General features: G+C 36.2%; 1 protein-coding gene across 4 annotated transcripts; it reads left to right on the top strand.

The window, feature by feature from the left end:
* Positions 1-32: 32 nt before the first annotated feature.
* Positions 33-17,370, top strand: LOC128894031 (intermembrane lipid transfer protein Vps13). 4 transcript variants are annotated; one of them, XM_054155432.1, is made up of 45 exons: positions 33-651; positions 954-1,040; positions 1,117-1,314; positions 1,389-1,621; positions 1,691-1,829; positions 1,903-2,149; positions 2,237-5,035; positions 5,125-5,426; positions 5,494-5,630; positions 5,701-5,989; positions 6,055-6,323; positions 6,407-6,529; positions 6,590-6,692; positions 6,765-6,911; positions 6,997-7,193; positions 7,259-7,396; positions 7,484-7,603; positions 7,669-7,848; positions 7,926-8,105; positions 8,177-8,338; positions 8,413-8,570; positions 8,647-8,767; positions 9,035-9,211; positions 9,695-9,919; positions 10,008-10,223; positions 10,717-10,758; positions 11,116-11,181; positions 12,011-12,214; positions 12,287-12,424; positions 12,515-12,661; positions 12,740-12,888; positions 12,970-13,081; positions 13,152-13,390; positions 13,464-13,626; positions 13,687-13,903; positions 13,968-14,143; positions 14,222-14,341; positions 14,410-14,531; positions 14,606-14,919; positions 14,992-15,113; positions 15,191-15,360; positions 15,424-15,538; positions 15,604-15,735; positions 15,801-15,968; positions 16,049-17,370. In XM_054155432.1, the coding sequence occupies exons 1-45, from the start codon at positions 552-554 to the stop codon at positions 16,094-16,096; spliced, it is 10,011 nt and encodes a 3,336-aa protein (XP_054011407.1). In that variant the 5' UTR covers positions 33-551; the 3' UTR covers positions 16,097-17,370. The 4 variants fall into 4 exon arrangements, with proteins under 4 accessions (XP_054011407.1, XP_054011432.1, XP_054011415.1 ...); XM_054155457.1 differs by lacking the exon at positions 9,035-9,211; XM_054155440.1 differs by lacking the exon at positions 11,116-11,181.
* Positions 17,371-17,613: the final 243 nt, after the last annotated feature.

The following is a 17,613-nucleotide window of genomic DNA, read 5'->3' as shown; positions in this document are numbered from 1 at the left end:
TTCGGATATGGGAAATATACGTCTACACCCACGAGTATAATCAAGTATAATCACTATACTATAGTGCATTGCAGTGTGTACGTTGGTGCACGCCTGGTCAAGTGGTTGCAAGCAGCTAGAATGTGAAGGTGGAGTTTGTGAAATTAAATATACGCGTCATCGACAATATTACACTTTGATACGATGTCATTTTAACAGCGATACGATGACTATCAGTAACAATCTGGTGTAATCAATGATTCTTAAATAATTCGATGAAAGTTTTCGATAGTGTGTTTGGTGAATAATTTATATCGATAAAACGAACAATGACAATAATTATGTAGTAAATGAATCGCTATGATTAGGATTACGTAGTGGACGATTCTAATTACACGATATATATATATTTCATCTTTTGAGGTTATGCGGTATTTTTTTTCTACCGATCGATTTTACTTTTGATGCGTCAATCGGTCGCGGTTTAACCATAACAAATGTTGAATCCTTGTTGGTCGTTTTCGTGCTTATCAATTTTATACAACTCATCTGGCAGGGAATAAAAATCAACAATGGTTTTTGAATCGATCGTCGCAGAGCTCCTGAACAAGGTGCTGGGAGAATATATTCAAAATTTGGACTACACGCAATTAAAACTCAGTTTATGGGGAGGTATGCATCGTTAAATCTTTTGAATATTCTGTAGAAATCCTGAACACGTGTGACAATGCGATATTCCGTATATCTTTTACCTTTAATTGCAAGTTTGACGAAGCCCCTGATATTTAAAATAATTTCTTACTTAACACGTTTCGCATATGTACATGGATGTATTATTATTAGTACATCGATGTGACATCATCTTCTATTTATATTATCATCGTGGTCTTTATCTGTATGACATCCGTTATATATACACGATAAAGTATCGTGTACACATTTATGATTATTCATTGAATAACTTTTGTTTCTAGGTGATGTTGTATTAACGGATCTATTAATAAAAGAAACTGCCTTAGATGTGTTAGACCTGCCTATCAGATTGGAATATGGAAGATTAGGTTTATATATTATCTATGTTTGTTTACCCAAAAAATTACAATGTTGAATATAGAGTATACTTTGCATTTCCCATAGGAAAACTTATATTGAAAATACCCTTCAAGGATATGTGGAATGGTCAAATCGACGCAGTGGTAGAGGAATTATTTGTGCTTATAGTACCTACAAGCCAGGTTGTATACGATGCAGAGAAAGAAGCGAAAGTACAGCTGGAAACTAAGCGGGCAGAACTCGCGAGAGTTGAGAAAAGAAAACAATTAGCTGATACTAAATGTAAATCATTATATAATTTTACATTTAAGATCACATGTATTTTTAACGTGTAATATTCTACTGATCTTTTACAGTGCAAGAAAAGTTAGATGATTCCATGATCGAAAAGCTCATCGCCCGTATGATAAAGAATATTCATGTCGAAATTAAACGTATTCACGTGAGATACGAAGATCATGTTTCGTTTAAAGATCATCCATTTTCGGTCGGTTTTACTCTCAATAAATTTATCTTAGAAAGTTGCACAGATTCTTGGAAGACGAATGGCAATTTAAAAGACATGTACGCCATTCCGCAAATTTACAAGGTGAACAGAACTAGTAAATGTATTATAGACGAATCCCGATAGTATTTGGAATAAAAAATGTTTTTTCAGTTATGTACACTGGATGGTTTAGCTGTATATCTTAATACAACTGTAGAACAATTTAGTAGTGGCACACACTCAAACTATTCGGATCTTTTTTACAGCGGTATCGCGACTATAGATTACAATCCACCTGGGTACCAATACTGTAAGCATAATTAATAATAATACTAATATAATATACCACAGAGTAACTACACAATTGTTTCTGGTTTCCTTAGTATTGGGTCCAATAAATGTTAACGCAAAATTAAAGTTAAATCCAAAACCAGAGACTGATGGGAGTAATTATACTATTCCCAAGGTGTGGTTAGATTTAGAAATGCAGAAATTGAGGATCGGCTTGGCGAAAAAGCAATATCAAACACTGGTTCATTTGGGCGAAGGGTTGGACCAAGCTCAGAAAGCTGCACCGTATAGAAAGTACAGACCAAATCTTACATCATATAGAGGACACTATAAAGAATGGTAATAAACTATTATAAATGATATCATTATAGCAATAATTCCATCGTAGGATAAACGACACGTTTGATAACGTATCGTAACTTTCAGGTGGCGCTTTGCGTATACTTGCATATTAGAGGAAACCGTGCGTAGAAATCGTAGGAATTGGAATTGGAATCATATGAAACAACACAGGGATCTTTGTCGCGAATATGCTAACGTGTACCAAACAAAATTAACGAGTAAGAAAGTTGCACAAGAAATAGAAGACTCTCTCACGAATTGCGAAAAGAAACTAGACATCTTCAATTTGGTTATCATTAGACAACAAATCGAAATGGAAGTGGAAAGGTTGGCAGAAAAAGAAAAAAACTTGAAAGCGAAGCGAGGCTGGTTTGGATTTCTATGGTCCGGTTCGCAAACGGAAGATACGGAAGATTTAAACTCGGCCGCTGCGATAATGCGGAAATTCGAACAGGCAATGACGCCGCAAGAAAAAGAAAAGTTATACAGAGCGATCGATTACCAAGAAAACACCGCGCCAGCCCATTATCCCGAAACATACGAAATGATTGATACCCGATTTCTCTTACACGAACTTCAAATTATATTCTTAGACATGACTAAAGAACATCCGTGTATTTTGGATCTTCAGCTCCACGCTGTTCAAGCGTGCTTCAAGTCGAGACCGTCTGCCAACGGCGTTTTAGTTACAGCATCCATCAATGAAATGAAACTTTTAGGAACGAAGCAAGACGAACACGTTCCGTCGCTTTTCAATTCTCACGAGCACAGCGCCGATTCTGTTTTATTATCCGTATCGTACGAAAAGAATCCTCTCGATAAACTGTGCGGCGATCGCGTGATAGTGAGATCGACGTCCGTGGATATTATTTACGACGCACATACCGTAATAGAATTAGTAAATTTGTTCAAAGTACAAAACTCGTCGACGTTGAGTCAACTTCAAGCAGCCGCCGCGGAACAGTTGGAAGGCTTGAAGGAAATGTCGGCTCTAGGTTTGGAGCATGCTATCCAAAAACACTCGGTATTGGATATACAGGTCGACATGCAGGCGTCCCAAATAATCATTCCGCACGATGGGTTCTTCGACGATACAAAATCTCTGCTAGTAGTAAACCTCGGTAGTCTGAAAATGCATTCCTTAGAGAAAGAAAAAGATGGTAGGTCGGGCGTGACTGTTAAAGAGTTGATCAGCATGGGTAAAAGCGAGGAGGATGTATTGCTGCATCTTAGAGAGCACAGTTACGACAAATTCGTTTTAAAAATAGTCGATTTTCAAGTATTAGTTTCGCTACCGGGAGAGGAATGGCGCACAGTTGTATCTAAAGTAGACGATAATATGATGCTACTGCAACCGACATCGCTCGAGATCCAATTTCACAAATGCTTGATCACAGACGATCCTCTTCTTCCAAAACTCAGACTTATCGGTCAATTGCCGTCAGTTGTAATCAATATAACCGACAATCGCTTGTTGCAAGCTCTTTCTATAGCTCAGAGTATCCCATTTCCACAAGAAGACCAATCCGCGGATCTTCGGAAAGTTTCACTCAGCAAATCCGTTTCTCAGTTGTCTCTGTTGAAAGAGCTGAGCACGATTTCTAGCATCTCCGAGAAAAAGAAAGAGGCAACTGTCCCGGTTAAGCAAACAACCGACTTGGAAATGAAATTCGAAATGAAAGAATTTACGCTGTTGGTCTCGTCTCAAAGAGACGGCGTAATAACCCCGTTTATGAAACTCGAGGTGTTGCAGTTGGAAGCAGAAATGGTGCAACGAACGTACGATCAAGAAATATTGCTGAGATTAGGTGGCGTTCAAGTGAAACAGCACTATAACGATACAGAAATATTTATGGTGAACACTCCCATGTCGTCTGGCAAAGACGAGTATCTGATAACGGTACAGTACATAAACGTAAATAAACGATCACCAGAATTCGCAACGAAGCACGGTTCTGTTATCAAATTATTGAAGTTGGAATTTACGACGTTGGACTTGTTGCTTCATCAGGAAGCTCTTATAAGCGTACTTCAGTTCGCAACTTACATGCAGGATCAAATGAACGCTATAACGACTAGTATGATCGAGAAAGAACGTCGTCTGCGTCCGCGACCGAGTCGTTTGACTTCTATTCAAGAAGAAACCTCCGCGTTCTTTAAAGAACAGCTTCAGAAACAAAAGATCAGAACGACGACGCCTCGTCGAAGAAGAACAACGATCGAGCACATAGATTTAAAGGTTCAGGCGAAAGTTGGGACTATATGCATGAAGCTTGTTAGCGATTGTAGAGAAATCTCTGCGTTCTATATCGGTGGTATCACCGCTGGATTTATAATGAAGACTTCTTACTCTCAAGCGAACGTTAATCTATCCTCCATCAGTATTACGGATCTTAACGCTGCTTCAGATTATAGAGACATTCTGTCGGTGACAGAAGATACAGAATCTTTACAAATCCAAGCTACAATGTACAATATCGAACCATCGGACGTCGATAAGAATAACATGTCTATCACTGTCGTAATGGGATGTTATCGTATCGTCTTTCTAAATATGTTCGTCACTAGCATAATGAGTTTTCTGAATAATTTCCAAGCTGCTCAACAAGCTATAAAGGACGCCTCAGCGGCGGCCGCTGAGGCCGCGAGGACGAACATCAAAGACGTCCAGGAAAGTGCAGCCCGTATCGGACTCGCAGTAAAGATCAAGGCTCCAGTTATATATGTTCCGATGCATTCAAAGAGCAACCATTGTTTAACATTGGACATGGGTAACCTTACCATATGTAATATTTTTAAAAAGCTAGAAGTTACCAACGAAAGCGAAGATTACCCTGTCGTCGACGAAATGAAAATTGAATTGCAAAACTTGAAGTTATCCAGGTAATAATATGTAGATTTCAAAATCGAAGTTGTCTACGATATTCCTCCACCAGTTTCTCCTTAATATTATATTATCATTCTTACGATAGGGTGAAGTTGAACATGGAACAGTTCGCAGTGGAAAATGAAATATTGCTGTTGGAACCGGTTAGCTTCACGTTGCTTATCAAACGAAATTTATCGACTGCTTGGTTCACCGCTATACCAGACATCGATATGTCCGGAAGGTTAAATAAAATAAATGTGTTAATAAGCAAAGAAGATTACGTGACCGCGTTGAAAGTATTGGAAGAAAATTTAGGCGAAACAGCCGAAGATACGAAAGCTGTGCAAACTGTTGGTCAAACCGAGAAGAAACTCGAAGTAGAAGTTTTACAACATCATCAATCTGGTACGTTGAAACGTTTATGTAGTAGTTTTACGTTCAGTTATATTATATTATATTTTTGTTTGATTAGACAAATTCGAAGGGGCACCTGTAAGAAACTCGGAAGATACAGACTCTCAAGAACAAGTAAACGTTCACACGTCTATTAAATTGGAGTTCGTTATGGACAGTCTTGTGATCAGTTTATACACTGGAGGGTCAAAAATGGTACTCTTTGTAGTTTCTTATTTATATTTGCGTTACGGTATACATGTAGAAATGTCAAAATAATTTACAGCTTCGATCGCAAAGTTCTCTTCTGCATCTACCAGAGAATGGATTGGCGAAATTCTGCTTGACTCATTTCGCATTGAAAAGTAGAATATTCGCGGATGGATTAATGGCAACCTCGATCCTTCTTATGAACTGCACATTGGACGACACGCGTCAAAATAGACAAGGCTCTCTTATCAGAATTATGGAACGAACGACAGCAGTACCTTCTATGGATGATATCGAAGAAGAATCCAAGTCTGTTCGCAGCATGTTGGACATGACTATTAGACAAAGTTCGAACGACATGTTCGGTAAGTTTCGTTCTGTATTTTAAATTCTTACTTTTTTACTTTACTACATAACTCTATATTTGCAGTGGATATTAGAGTCTTCTCCTTCAGCATAATCGTATCTCTCGATTACTTAATGAAAGTAAAGGACTTCTTCGCTATAGAAGAAACGCCGTCGAATAAAGCAGCGTCGCAAAATGTTCCGAAGAATTACAACGATCCAACGACGAAAAGGAAACAAACTCAAGCCGCACCGAGTAAAAAAATGTTCACGATTAATCTACACATCGAGAAACCAGATATCATTCTCCTCGAAGACATGGACGACATAGACTCGAATTGCATCATATTAAATGTAATAAATATCTATTTGATGATGATTCGATTAGAAATTTCACGTGTCACGTTATTCATATTGTGTTAATACTGTATTTTAAGACCGAGCTGTTATTAAAAGTACGCTTGATAGGGGAACATCAAGTAATATCGGGTTCCATAAAGGACTTGTCGATTTTAGCTGGTATATATAATCCGCAGAAGAGAAGCGATTGGATATATCAGGTAAAAAATTCTATTTTACATATCAATGATACAAGATATTAAGGTGTAAATTTTCCGAAGGTTCTAAGGCCGTGCAGTATTAGCGTAGCGGGTTCTACACCGGATGAAAAAGGACTTCACATCGATATTTGTTGCACCGATATTCATGTATCAGTTTCCCCAGGTAATTTAATGAGTTAAAAAGCAAGAGTCGAAGTAGAAACCTTTAACCTTTAACCTTTATGAATATTTACAGGTGTCATAGAAATATTGAATAAAGTAGTTCATACTGCTACGAAAACGGAAGTAAAGGACGAGGAAGTCGTGATTTCTGAGCCAAATCATAAAGGATTATGGATTATAACTCCGTACGAGGAGAGCGACTTTTGGTTTTTAAAAACAGGTCAATCGGATTCTCTAGTATAAATAATTTCAAATGAATTTAGTTGAAAACGAAAGAACTCACGTATTACTCTTTCATTTTATAGAAGTAGGAGTAGAAGCTGTAGAAGATTTTATGTTTACCGATCGCGGAGATGTTACGCTCTACAAACCAGAGTTGGCGATCATTTCCGCGCCAACAATTTTATTCACGTTGGAAGCAGGTGTCGGCAATAAAACGTTACCTATGCTTCTGCTTCATATTGGGTTTCAAAGTAACGTTAACGATTGGAGCTCGAAATCCGTAAGAAACGTTAAAGTAACTAAGTATATTTTCTTATCTATTTATTAATTGATAAATGTTTTTAGATGAGCATAGAGGGTACAATGTCGTTGATTATGGCATATTATAACAGTCGTCTAGCATTGTGGGAACCATTGATCGAGCCCATAGAGGGAACCAGAAACGGCAAACGAATTTCAACGCCGTGGGAACTCAAAACTAAAGTAACGCGTTCGCTGTTATAATCTCGAATTATCCGTTGATGTTAGTAACTTTTATAACTTCAATTCAATTATAACTTTGTCCTCTAGATTCAATTTAACGAAGTGATGGTGGATTCCAGAGGAGCGAGCATAATGAGCCCGACTTCCGATAGCGAACCGGAAGAATTACATCAAACTGCTAAAATGTCTATCGACATAATATCTACTGTAAGTTGATAAGAAAAATTATAATTAATACGTTCGCTATTCTAATCGAATATTTACGATGCCAGGAAAACTTGGAAATAACCGTAACGAAAACTTGTCTGGACGTCCTCAAACAACTCGGCAACGCGTTTTCGTCCGCAATGGAAGCCAGCGAAAAAGGAACACCGAAAAGTCTCTCGCCCTATGTACTCAAAAACGAGACTGGTTTGGCGATCGTTTTAGATTTGGAACGCAGCCACTTTAAGGTCTTGCATTAACCTCTCGAGATTACAAAATTAAAGTTATGGTTAGTAAAATGTTCACAAACAAAGAATTGCCGTAGGTCTTCGATGACGGGTCAAAAATGACGAATGATAGCGCGGTTGCGTATATGGAAGTGATTCTTGAATCTGGAGCGTCGATAGAGCTCGCTCCGAAGACAACAAAAACTGATATACCTTTGCTCGACCAAGTGAAAACTGAATCGATAGAAGAAAGAGAAGACGACAAGTTCATTATTTCGGTAATACACTTGGATATCGTATCAATGTTACATTTTTTAGTATCAACATAATATCGTATAATTTCTTCAAGTTCAAAGAAATTGGAGGTACTCTGGCTATACCCGTATTAAGAGCTGATAAGAGGTTCTTTTCCTTGAGATATCGAAAAGAAAGTTCCGAGGAGTGGGGCATCGTCTCCGACGTTGTAGTCGACGAAGGAAGTACCATTGTTACTCTCAGAAGCATCCTTCAGGTAAAGTTATAGTTTTATTACTGGCTTCGACATTTTCTCCGATGGTTTTTTCATACTATTTTAATTTGTTTCAGGTGCATAATCATTTCAGCGAACCGATATCCGTATATTATATGACTAAACGCGGGAACGAAGTCGAATGCGTGGGCACCGTCGCGCCCGACAGCAAATTAAATCTTCCGTTAGACGCTGTATACACTCCAACGAATTGGCTGTTTTTCAGCGTCGAAAAGTAATTAATATATTTACGATTAAACTTTCTTTCGTAATTTAATTATCATTTACAAATACATCTAATTTGTGTATAGGTACATGGTTTCGATCGAACCATTCGTATGGAAAGATCTCCAAAAAACTGTCTCTATGACCAAACTTTTAAAATGCGAAAGTCGAACGAAACAAGAAGTCGTTGAACCATTTTATATAAAGGTAATTAGTTCAATTACGCGCGTTTGTTATTCAAATCTGTTGAAGTTTAGCTGACACGTTTATTTTTTTCTGTATTTCTATCCTTTTTACGGAAAATGTTACACTGTATAATACATGGCACAAGTATCACTCCGTGCGTTTAAACGTACCACGTTCTCTATATATTCAGCGGTGATACAGTGAACCAGATAATTAATTTTAACTTTATAATGAAAGGTTTTGTTGGAACACCTACATACTTCCATAAGCAGCAGTTTTTATTTTTAGATATTTTTCGTGATGATTGTGGTTGGTAGTATTTTATATAATGATAACAATATTGGCTTATTATTGAATGCTATTAACTGGCGATCCATATTCTGTCGTTTCGTTGATCACGTCAAGCATCTTTGCTTCAAAACTTTATCCTCAGAACACCCAAAATATCTGGAAGCACCTATTCAGGTACTGCCGTTATTCTAATTAGTTTGAGAGAGGTTTGTCATCTAGTGTACGTTGGATATCGAACAGATATGCATTTTCATTATCGCTGTTAGATAGTTGATATTATATTAAATGTGAATGCAATAAACAATACCGTAGTACAATCGCTAGCTGTGTTATACTAATAACATGTATCGATAACAGACAAACATAAAACGAAAGAGTTAAATCATTTGTGTACTAAACGCAATCATTTTTTTACTTTAAGAAATCGACATAGACCATATTTACATTAGTGTTCATTATAATATGTTTATTGCACGTATTTTATATTTCATTCGTGTTACGTATAATGAATGTTATTGTTATGCTGTAATGTTGAGAGTACTGTATACCACTTTAGATCGTTGTATGAAGAATAGAGTAACGTAGTAGAAGAAAAAATAATGCAGGCGTTTAGGAAGAGATTTAAAGGATTTTAACAAACTGCTACAACGTTTACAGGTTGTAGGTGAAATAGAGCAAGTTTACTTTGAAAATACTAGCCGACACACGATGGCAAGTACCATTTACAACGTTCACTTGTATCCATCCGTGTATTTCAAGAATTTCTTGCCTATCGATATTATTGTATGTTTACCTGGAGCCGTTCAAGAGAAGCTTTTAGAAGCAAGCATGTCTTATCAAATACCTACAATTGATCCTGGGAATTCTCATATAATCATAAAGGTGAGCGAGTTATAATCAGGCCTACGACTATTTTCGTATTTATAGAACTCGTTCAACTTCTGTTTTATGTGTAATCGTATCGTTACAGTTACCAAATTACTTAGAAAAGGATTGGTCCTGTCGAGGCGAAATAATAGCGAATCCGCCCGAATTTTCAGTTTGGTCCTTCGAATCTTTCGACAGCGCGCAAAAGGTCGTGTTGGACTTAGGAATGCATACATCGTACAAACATGGATCTATCGTCATGGCATTGTATTGTCCATTTTGGATGTTGAATAAAACAGGTCTAATGTTGTCTTACAGAGTAAGTAACGATACGATAATAATTTTTTATAATGTTCATTTACAGCCTGTCCAGCTTTAATGTACATCTCGCTTATTGTCATACTTGTATATCTTTTTTATTTTTGTATAAACGTATCCCGCAGTAAGTTTCATTTTCGTAGAATAGCGTTTCGTATATTATACATAATATTTTAATAGATCAGTTACAAAGTATTAAACAAACCTTGTTAAGGTAATAAGATATTTAAAAATATCCTAATGATACACTAGAGGTATTCCGTTTACAATTTTGCAACATCAGTATAAAATGTTCCAATTTATTTTATTAGAATAACAATCGTAACGGTGCTGTTAATTTGTATTAGCTATTTAGTAGCGACGCTTGAGTTCGTTATTTTGCGCAATATGTAAGAATTGTGTTGTATCGTGCATGCTGAAAGTAGTATAATGTTGCAAATTGTTGAATTCCTGTACGATTTTATTCACCACTCACTTAATAAATTATTTTACAGAAATCAAGTAAGGGTTCTAAAGAACACTCGAGTCCGATCAAGGTAGTGATTTCATGTTACAGTATACTTTCCTGCTATGAACGTAATACATGCTAAAAAAAAAAAAAAAATGTAGTCGTTGCTAACGGTTTAATTTAAGAACTGTATAGATTGGAATTATTTTGAAAAGTGTATTTCATTTCGATTCGAGAAACGATCATTTTTAATTTTGTAATTATTATTTGAGTTGAACTCAAATTTTTCGCTCTTTGATGTAACGATAGCGGCATGTTGAATCTTATCATATCGATCGTAACGCTCATGGGTGGAACCGTACATTTTACACAGCTTTCATATATTTGGGAATAACTAATTTCGTTATCAACGATTTTTAAGAATACATAAAAAGGTATCTTTCAGAGTTTGGTTTGTGTCATGAAACCCCGTCGGCAACGCGTAGAATACAGGAAGAAGAAAGCACGTTCGGTGATACATTACTTTCATTTTATATTGGTGATGTTGGTTTAATCTCATTATACTTTGGAGTCAAGTCTTAATACAATTCATCAAATTGGATGAATCATATGTGTTTAAATTCGTTGAGGCACTAACTCTGTTTCACATTGCGGTCGTTGCTTCTTTACTAACAAAATACATCGATATTTCATTGCTAAGGAAACAATGATCACCCGCTACGCATAATTACGATAAATTATCCATAATTCTCCGATAATTGGATTTCGTTCGCGTTGAATTTATTTTATCGGTTCGCTTCCAACGCTGCATCGCTATAATCTTGCAACATTACGCATACTTTTACATGTTGAAAATAAACAACTATCGCTTATCCTCTAATTCTGCAGTACATACACGTGTATACATTTTATTCGATGCAATGTATATTTATTTAATTCTATATTTAAGGCATGATCATTACGGTCACGGATTGCTAGAAATATTGCAAGAATCTAATACCGCAAAGCTTGTAAATAAATACAGCAAGTAATGTACATGAAACTTGAAACAAATTTATTTTCTTTCCATAAAAAAAGAAAGAAAGACGAAAGCTGAAAAGATATATGCTCATAAGTTCGAGCGAATTTTCAGGAATAAAGTTATCTGGTGTTGGCAAACTGATGTTCATTGTAATTGTTTGCGTAATAGTGTATCGTATAATATTGTTGTTCTAATTGAACAATGTTGTACACATGTGGAAATATTAAAGTCAATTGTATATTGGTTGCACGTCACACGCAAAATATTTTCACAAGATGCTGATTTTCATTCTGAAGTTTCATTCTACGAATGTTTTCAGGGAGGTGATGACTATTTGAACGTATTGTATCATCCTGAAAACTTTAAAGGACCGATATTATTCTCGTTTCGTTCCAAAGTATTCTTCGGTAAAAAGAAGGCAATGATCAGAGTGGAAGACGGCGAATGGTCTGAGAAATTCTCGATAGATGTTGCAGGAAGCCAGGGAGTAGTCGTTTGCAGATACAACGGATTGACGTACCAGGTCGCTATATAATTAATATAATATTGCGTTTTAAACACAATGTTAAGAAACAATAACTTTTACGCATTGCAGATCGGAGTTCACAATCAATTGACCTACAATTCTTTAACGAAACAAATTACGTTTACTCCGTATTATGTCCTTATAAATAATTCCAATTTTTTGATGGAGTGTCAAGAGGGTGACAGACCAGCTGATCCCATGATGAAGGTATGCAAGAAGTAAAATAGTTGTGAATTTTATATTTACGACAAAACATTGTATTTATTACTTTTGTGTTGTATTTATTACTATTTATAGGTACCACCTGGTGAATGCACCGCTCTCTGGCCTCGTTCTGAGAGCGAACAGAAGACCTTGAGAGCCAAGGTTGCAAGCGAACCCGAGAAAACACCGCCGTTCGTTTATACGGATAGTCATACAACTTTACTAAAATTAGATAACAAGGTTCGTCTCTATAGAATGTTTTATCAAAATTAAACTGAACGTTCGCAAGTGTGAACAATATCCAAATTTGTTCAACAGTATGGAGGGATCAACGTGGATATCCAAATAAGCGAAGGAGGAATTTACATTTCTCTTTCTGCATATACTTATGGAAATGCTCCAGCCCTAATTATTAATCACACCTCGCACACTATTCAATTTTGGGAAAAAGGTTCATTGAACGTCAGGTACAATTTATTTTTTGAGAAACTCGCAGAACTCTGTTTAAAATTATACTAATGTCTATAAGAATCTTAATTACTTTTCAGATCCGTGCAGTCGTTTAATAGAATGTTTTACACGTGGGAGAACCCAGCAGGTCCGCGAAAGTTAGTATGGGAAGATAGTAATAAGAAAGAAATCGAAGATACTGTACGAAAGGTAGAAATTTGATGTTTAGGACGATTTTAGAATGTGATACTCGGCGCTACTAGAAGTTGTATTTTTCTAGGACATTCTAGGCACTTTTCAATTACCAGATCTCGAGGAAGAAGTGTTTTACGTATCGTTTTTGGATGGTCCCCAACGAATACTTTTGTTCACGGCGAACATGAAAATCGCGGAAGACTGTCAGCTACTCGGTGATCTCGAAGTCATAGAACAAGAAGTAACGCTGAGTATTCATGGAATTGGACTTTCGCTTGTTAACAATATAACGAGATCGGAATTATTGTACATGTGCATAGCTAGGTAGATCGTTGATACGCTGATACTAATTCACGATGACTATTTTATCGTAGTTTTAACGGTTTTTATTGTACAGCTCCGGCATTATATGGGAAACGAGCAAATCCCCCTCTCATCGTTGGCGTGGCATAAGTATAAGAGAGGTAAACATCATCGAAGAAGGCTACCAAAACTATATACGAGAAGTACAAATAGGAAAGAACCTATCGCACAGAGTAATGCTTGAACCAAAATTGGAGGTAAGAAACATCAGGTGTTTCGATCGATATTGTATCTACTATAAGAACGATTCATTGCAGGTCGACTATTTGAACATGGAAATGTTTAAACCGCACCACAGATTTCTGCGACGCACGTTTCAAACTGGCCTATGGTTACAGTATAGAACCTCGGCGCATCAAGTGCAGTTGCATGCAAAAATCAACAGACTTCAAATCGACAATCAACTTTCGGATTGTGTTTTCCCAGTTATATTAGCTCCAGTTCCGCCTCCGAAGAGTGTCACGCAAAGTATCGGTAAGTTTGTCGATTAAAACAGTACTTCAAGGAATTTGCCAAAAATATTCCTGTTTTGTTACAGTAATGAAACCATTCGCTGAGCTCAGTATGGTTAAACGCTTGTTAGAGCACAGCAGCGTTCAACAGTTTCAATATTTTAAAGTTCTCATTCAAGAATTCCACGTAAAAGTGGATATCTTATTTATTAACGCGATAATGGGGCTGTTCGAAACGAACGAAATGAACGACGCGGAAGCGGTAAGGTGTATTATGTGCGCGAATTGTCTGGAATACTGAATGGAATACTGAAACATTAAATTCACTTTTATATTTTAGAGCGAATTATTTAAACTGGACATGAAATTGGTGGACGAGCCTTTAATGTACCACGTCAGTTTAATCACTACAGCGGAACAGAAGAATTTCTTCGATTTACTTCATTTCTCGCCGTTGAAGGTTTGCTTTTTACACTCGAAACCAATGGTTCCCAACATTTTCGAAAGCATTTTGTTTACTCCTTTCAGATTCACATAAGTTTTTCGATGGCTGGCAGTAATAGCGGCCCCTCCGCGGTACCTCAAGTATTAAATGTGTTATTGCAAGGAATTGGTGTCACTTTAACCGACATTAACGACATTGTTTTCAAGTAATTCGTACTTACATTTCTAATTCGATTAACCCAGATTTAACCCCTTATTATATTTCTCTTTGTCTTCGCAGATTAGCGTATTTCGAAAGAGATTATGTTTTCATGACCAATAAGCAACTAATTTCCGAAGCAACGATGCATTACGTAGGGCAAGCGATCAAGCAAGTATACGTCCTCGTGTTGGGACTCGACGTGATAGGCAATCCCTATGGCCTCGTCGTCGGTACCATGAAAGGTATCGAGGATTTGTTTTACGAACCTTTCCAAGGTGCTATACAAGGACCTGGAGAATTCGCCGAAGGCCTACTATTTGGCGTGAAGAGCATGTTGGGTCACACGGTCGGAGGAATGGCTGGAGCAGTTTCTAAAATAACTGGAGCAATGGGTACATCTTCCAACTATATTATCTTAATCTTTAAAGGTGATTTAAATAAATTTATTTTCATTTTTATTCCAGGCAAGGGCATAGCTGCTTTAACTTTCGACAAAGATTACCAAAGAAAGCGACAAGAGCAACTCAACAAGCAACCCGCCAACTTACAGGAAGGTCTTGCTCGTAGTGGAAAAGGTTTGGTGATGGTACGTTAGATTGCAGAATAAAATTAGAAAATTCTCTTAAAAGGGAAATGTATCGTTCATCGTGTACATCGCTCTAGGGTGTGTTCGACGGTGTAACTGGCGTAGTAATGAAGCCTATATCGGGTGCTAAGGAAGAAGGAGTAGAAGGTTTCTTCAAAGGCTTTGGAAAGGGTGTCGTTGGTCTCGTCACCAGGCCAACCGCTGGTGTTATAGACTTCGCGAGCGGATCACTCGGAGCAGTGAAACGGTACACAAAAATTAATTATTACAACCTTGTGTCAGTAATTACAATTATTATCGATTCTTTTAGCGCGACTGAGTTGAACGAAGAGGCAAAAAGAGTAAGACCACCTAGATTTTTCCAACCAGACAATTTAGTTAGACCATTTATACGAGAAGAAGCCGAGGGACACAAGATTTTAAATGTAAGCGTTATTTATTATAAAGTTAATTAATTTCAAGCCATTTTACTACGTAATCGTGTCTGCAGGAACTGGAGAAAGGGAAATACGCAAACACCGACATATATTTTTACCACGTATACATTATCAAGGATGTTGTATTGCTTACCGACAAGAGAATAGCGTACATAGAACACAGCGATTTATTCGGCGGATGGCGGGTTAGTATAATTTTAATATCGCTTCTATCGATATTTCTCGATATTTTTTTAACATAATTTCTTAGGTGGATTGGACTTACACGTGGCAGGACATTAGCGAGTCGCCGAAAATAGTCGATAGAGGAATTCAGATTTTTATAAAAGATAGCAGTAAGAGAAAGAAGTTCGGAAACATATTTGGTAGCGCAAGCCAATCGAGAGTAATTTTAATACCTGATCACAATACGAGACAGGTCAGTAATTTAGATGATCATTTATTCACTTAATATATATAAAAAGTAATAAGTGATACATATTTTCGTCGTCTTCGCAGCTTTTATACAATAAGATAAAGGAGCAGATCAATCAATCCGGATTATAATGTCAGCAAAGGCAAGGATCGAAGTAGATGACACGTACAATAGATACTTTAACTTAAATACAGTTAATGCAACTAATAGTGCCTGGCGTTGTAAACTTATATTAAGCTTTGCAAAGGGAAACTTAACAAATTCTATACATTATGAAAGTTTTCTATACACACTACTCACAAGACTGATGTATTAATCGGAGTCAGCCGAAGGTAGAGAAGGATCAGTATATAGTTTTATATTTATTATTCTACTAATTTCGCTTTTAAAATTCTCAAATTTTTGATCGCCTAACACTATTTTCTACCAGTGAACACCGACTTTACAAATCACTTCTTATATTTTCAATTAACGTGTATAATAGCAATAATTACGTTATTGCGTATTACATAGATGATGGAGTATTTGAGCTCGAGATAATAATGTTGCAATGATACTTAGATATTTCGTTATTTTCATATACGATGTTACAGGTAGAGATCAATAGAAAGTCGTAACTAATCGTAAACTGCAATTCCACAATAATTTCGAAAACAATTGTTACAAATTCATTACAGTGGTGACTTTAACTTTGATATTATAAATTAAGGAAGCATAATTTTAGTACATTCGAACGACTTTCAGTGGTGGATTGTTAAGTTCTACTGTCATTGTAGAATAATAATTTGTTTTTGATTTTTTTTTTACCACGTTGTTTCATAGAATATAAATCAAAGCGGTATTTATACTTGTACGTAAAAATGCAAACCTGAGAGAATGCGCACATCTTAAGTTCGATTAAACTTCTGTATGTACCTGCCTAACTGTGTTACCATTGTACATATACGTACAGAATATTTCTAAACGTATTTATTATTATTTACATTGCATACGATAATTATTTTTCTTACATATACATCACCAAAATTGAATAGTAAGTTCGTGTGTTTTCACATACGATACTGTAGATTCTTTTATACAGTTTGTTACTTGGTTTATATACCATATAAAATGATATATTATATCGAGACTAATTATAATAACATTCGTATTTTTAATATTGTGCATTGCGCGTACTTAGAAGCAGTCTGCACGATCGTTGGTAGCACGTAACTATTGTTAGACAACGTGTAAGTTAAATATATATATATATATATATATATATATATATATATTATTAAAGTGGAAGAATCTTCCACGATTTATAGGTCATACACGTTACTGTACAATTTGAATTACCTTTAAACCAAATGAACTATTTAAAATACGTTGTCACTGAAGAAAAATATATCTGCATTGTGTTATATATTATTTGTACAAAACGATATGTACTATATTAAGAAAATTAAACTAACATTTGCTTTGCAATACTTTCCTTATGTAAACAATAACAAACGTTAACTCTTATCTCGTTTAACAGTTGTTGATAATATTTGTACGTTCATTTGTTTGTTTACGAATGTTTGACGTTTACGTTTATATGAATATTTTAAATAAATAAAATATGGAAAGAGGCAAGAATAAACACACACGGAGGATAAAGTGACAA

The sequence above is a fragment of the Hylaeus anthracinus genome, unplaced genomic scaffold (assembly GCF_026225885.1).
Source record: "Hylaeus anthracinus isolate JK02 unplaced genomic scaffold, UHH_iyHylAnth1.0_haploid 0, whole genome shotgun sequence".
NCBI lineage: Eukaryota > Metazoa > Arthropoda > Insecta > Hymenoptera > Colletidae > Hylaeus > Hylaeus anthracinus.
This window is presented reverse-complemented; position numbering and strand designations above follow the sequence as displayed.

Coding starts and splice junctions, on each gene's coding strand:
- LOC128894031 (XM_054155432.1), top strand. CDS start 552: ATGGTTTTTGAATCGATCGTCGCAGAGCTCCTGAACAAGGTGCTGGGA. Junction 5,990..6,054: donor AAGTTCGAACGACATGTTCG/GTAAGTTTCGTT, acceptor CTATATTTGCAG/TGGATATTAGAGTCTTCTCC. Junction 14,532..14,605: donor ATTAACGACATTGTTTTCAA/GTAATTCGTACT, acceptor TTGTCTTCGCAG/ATTAGCGTATTTCGAAAGAG.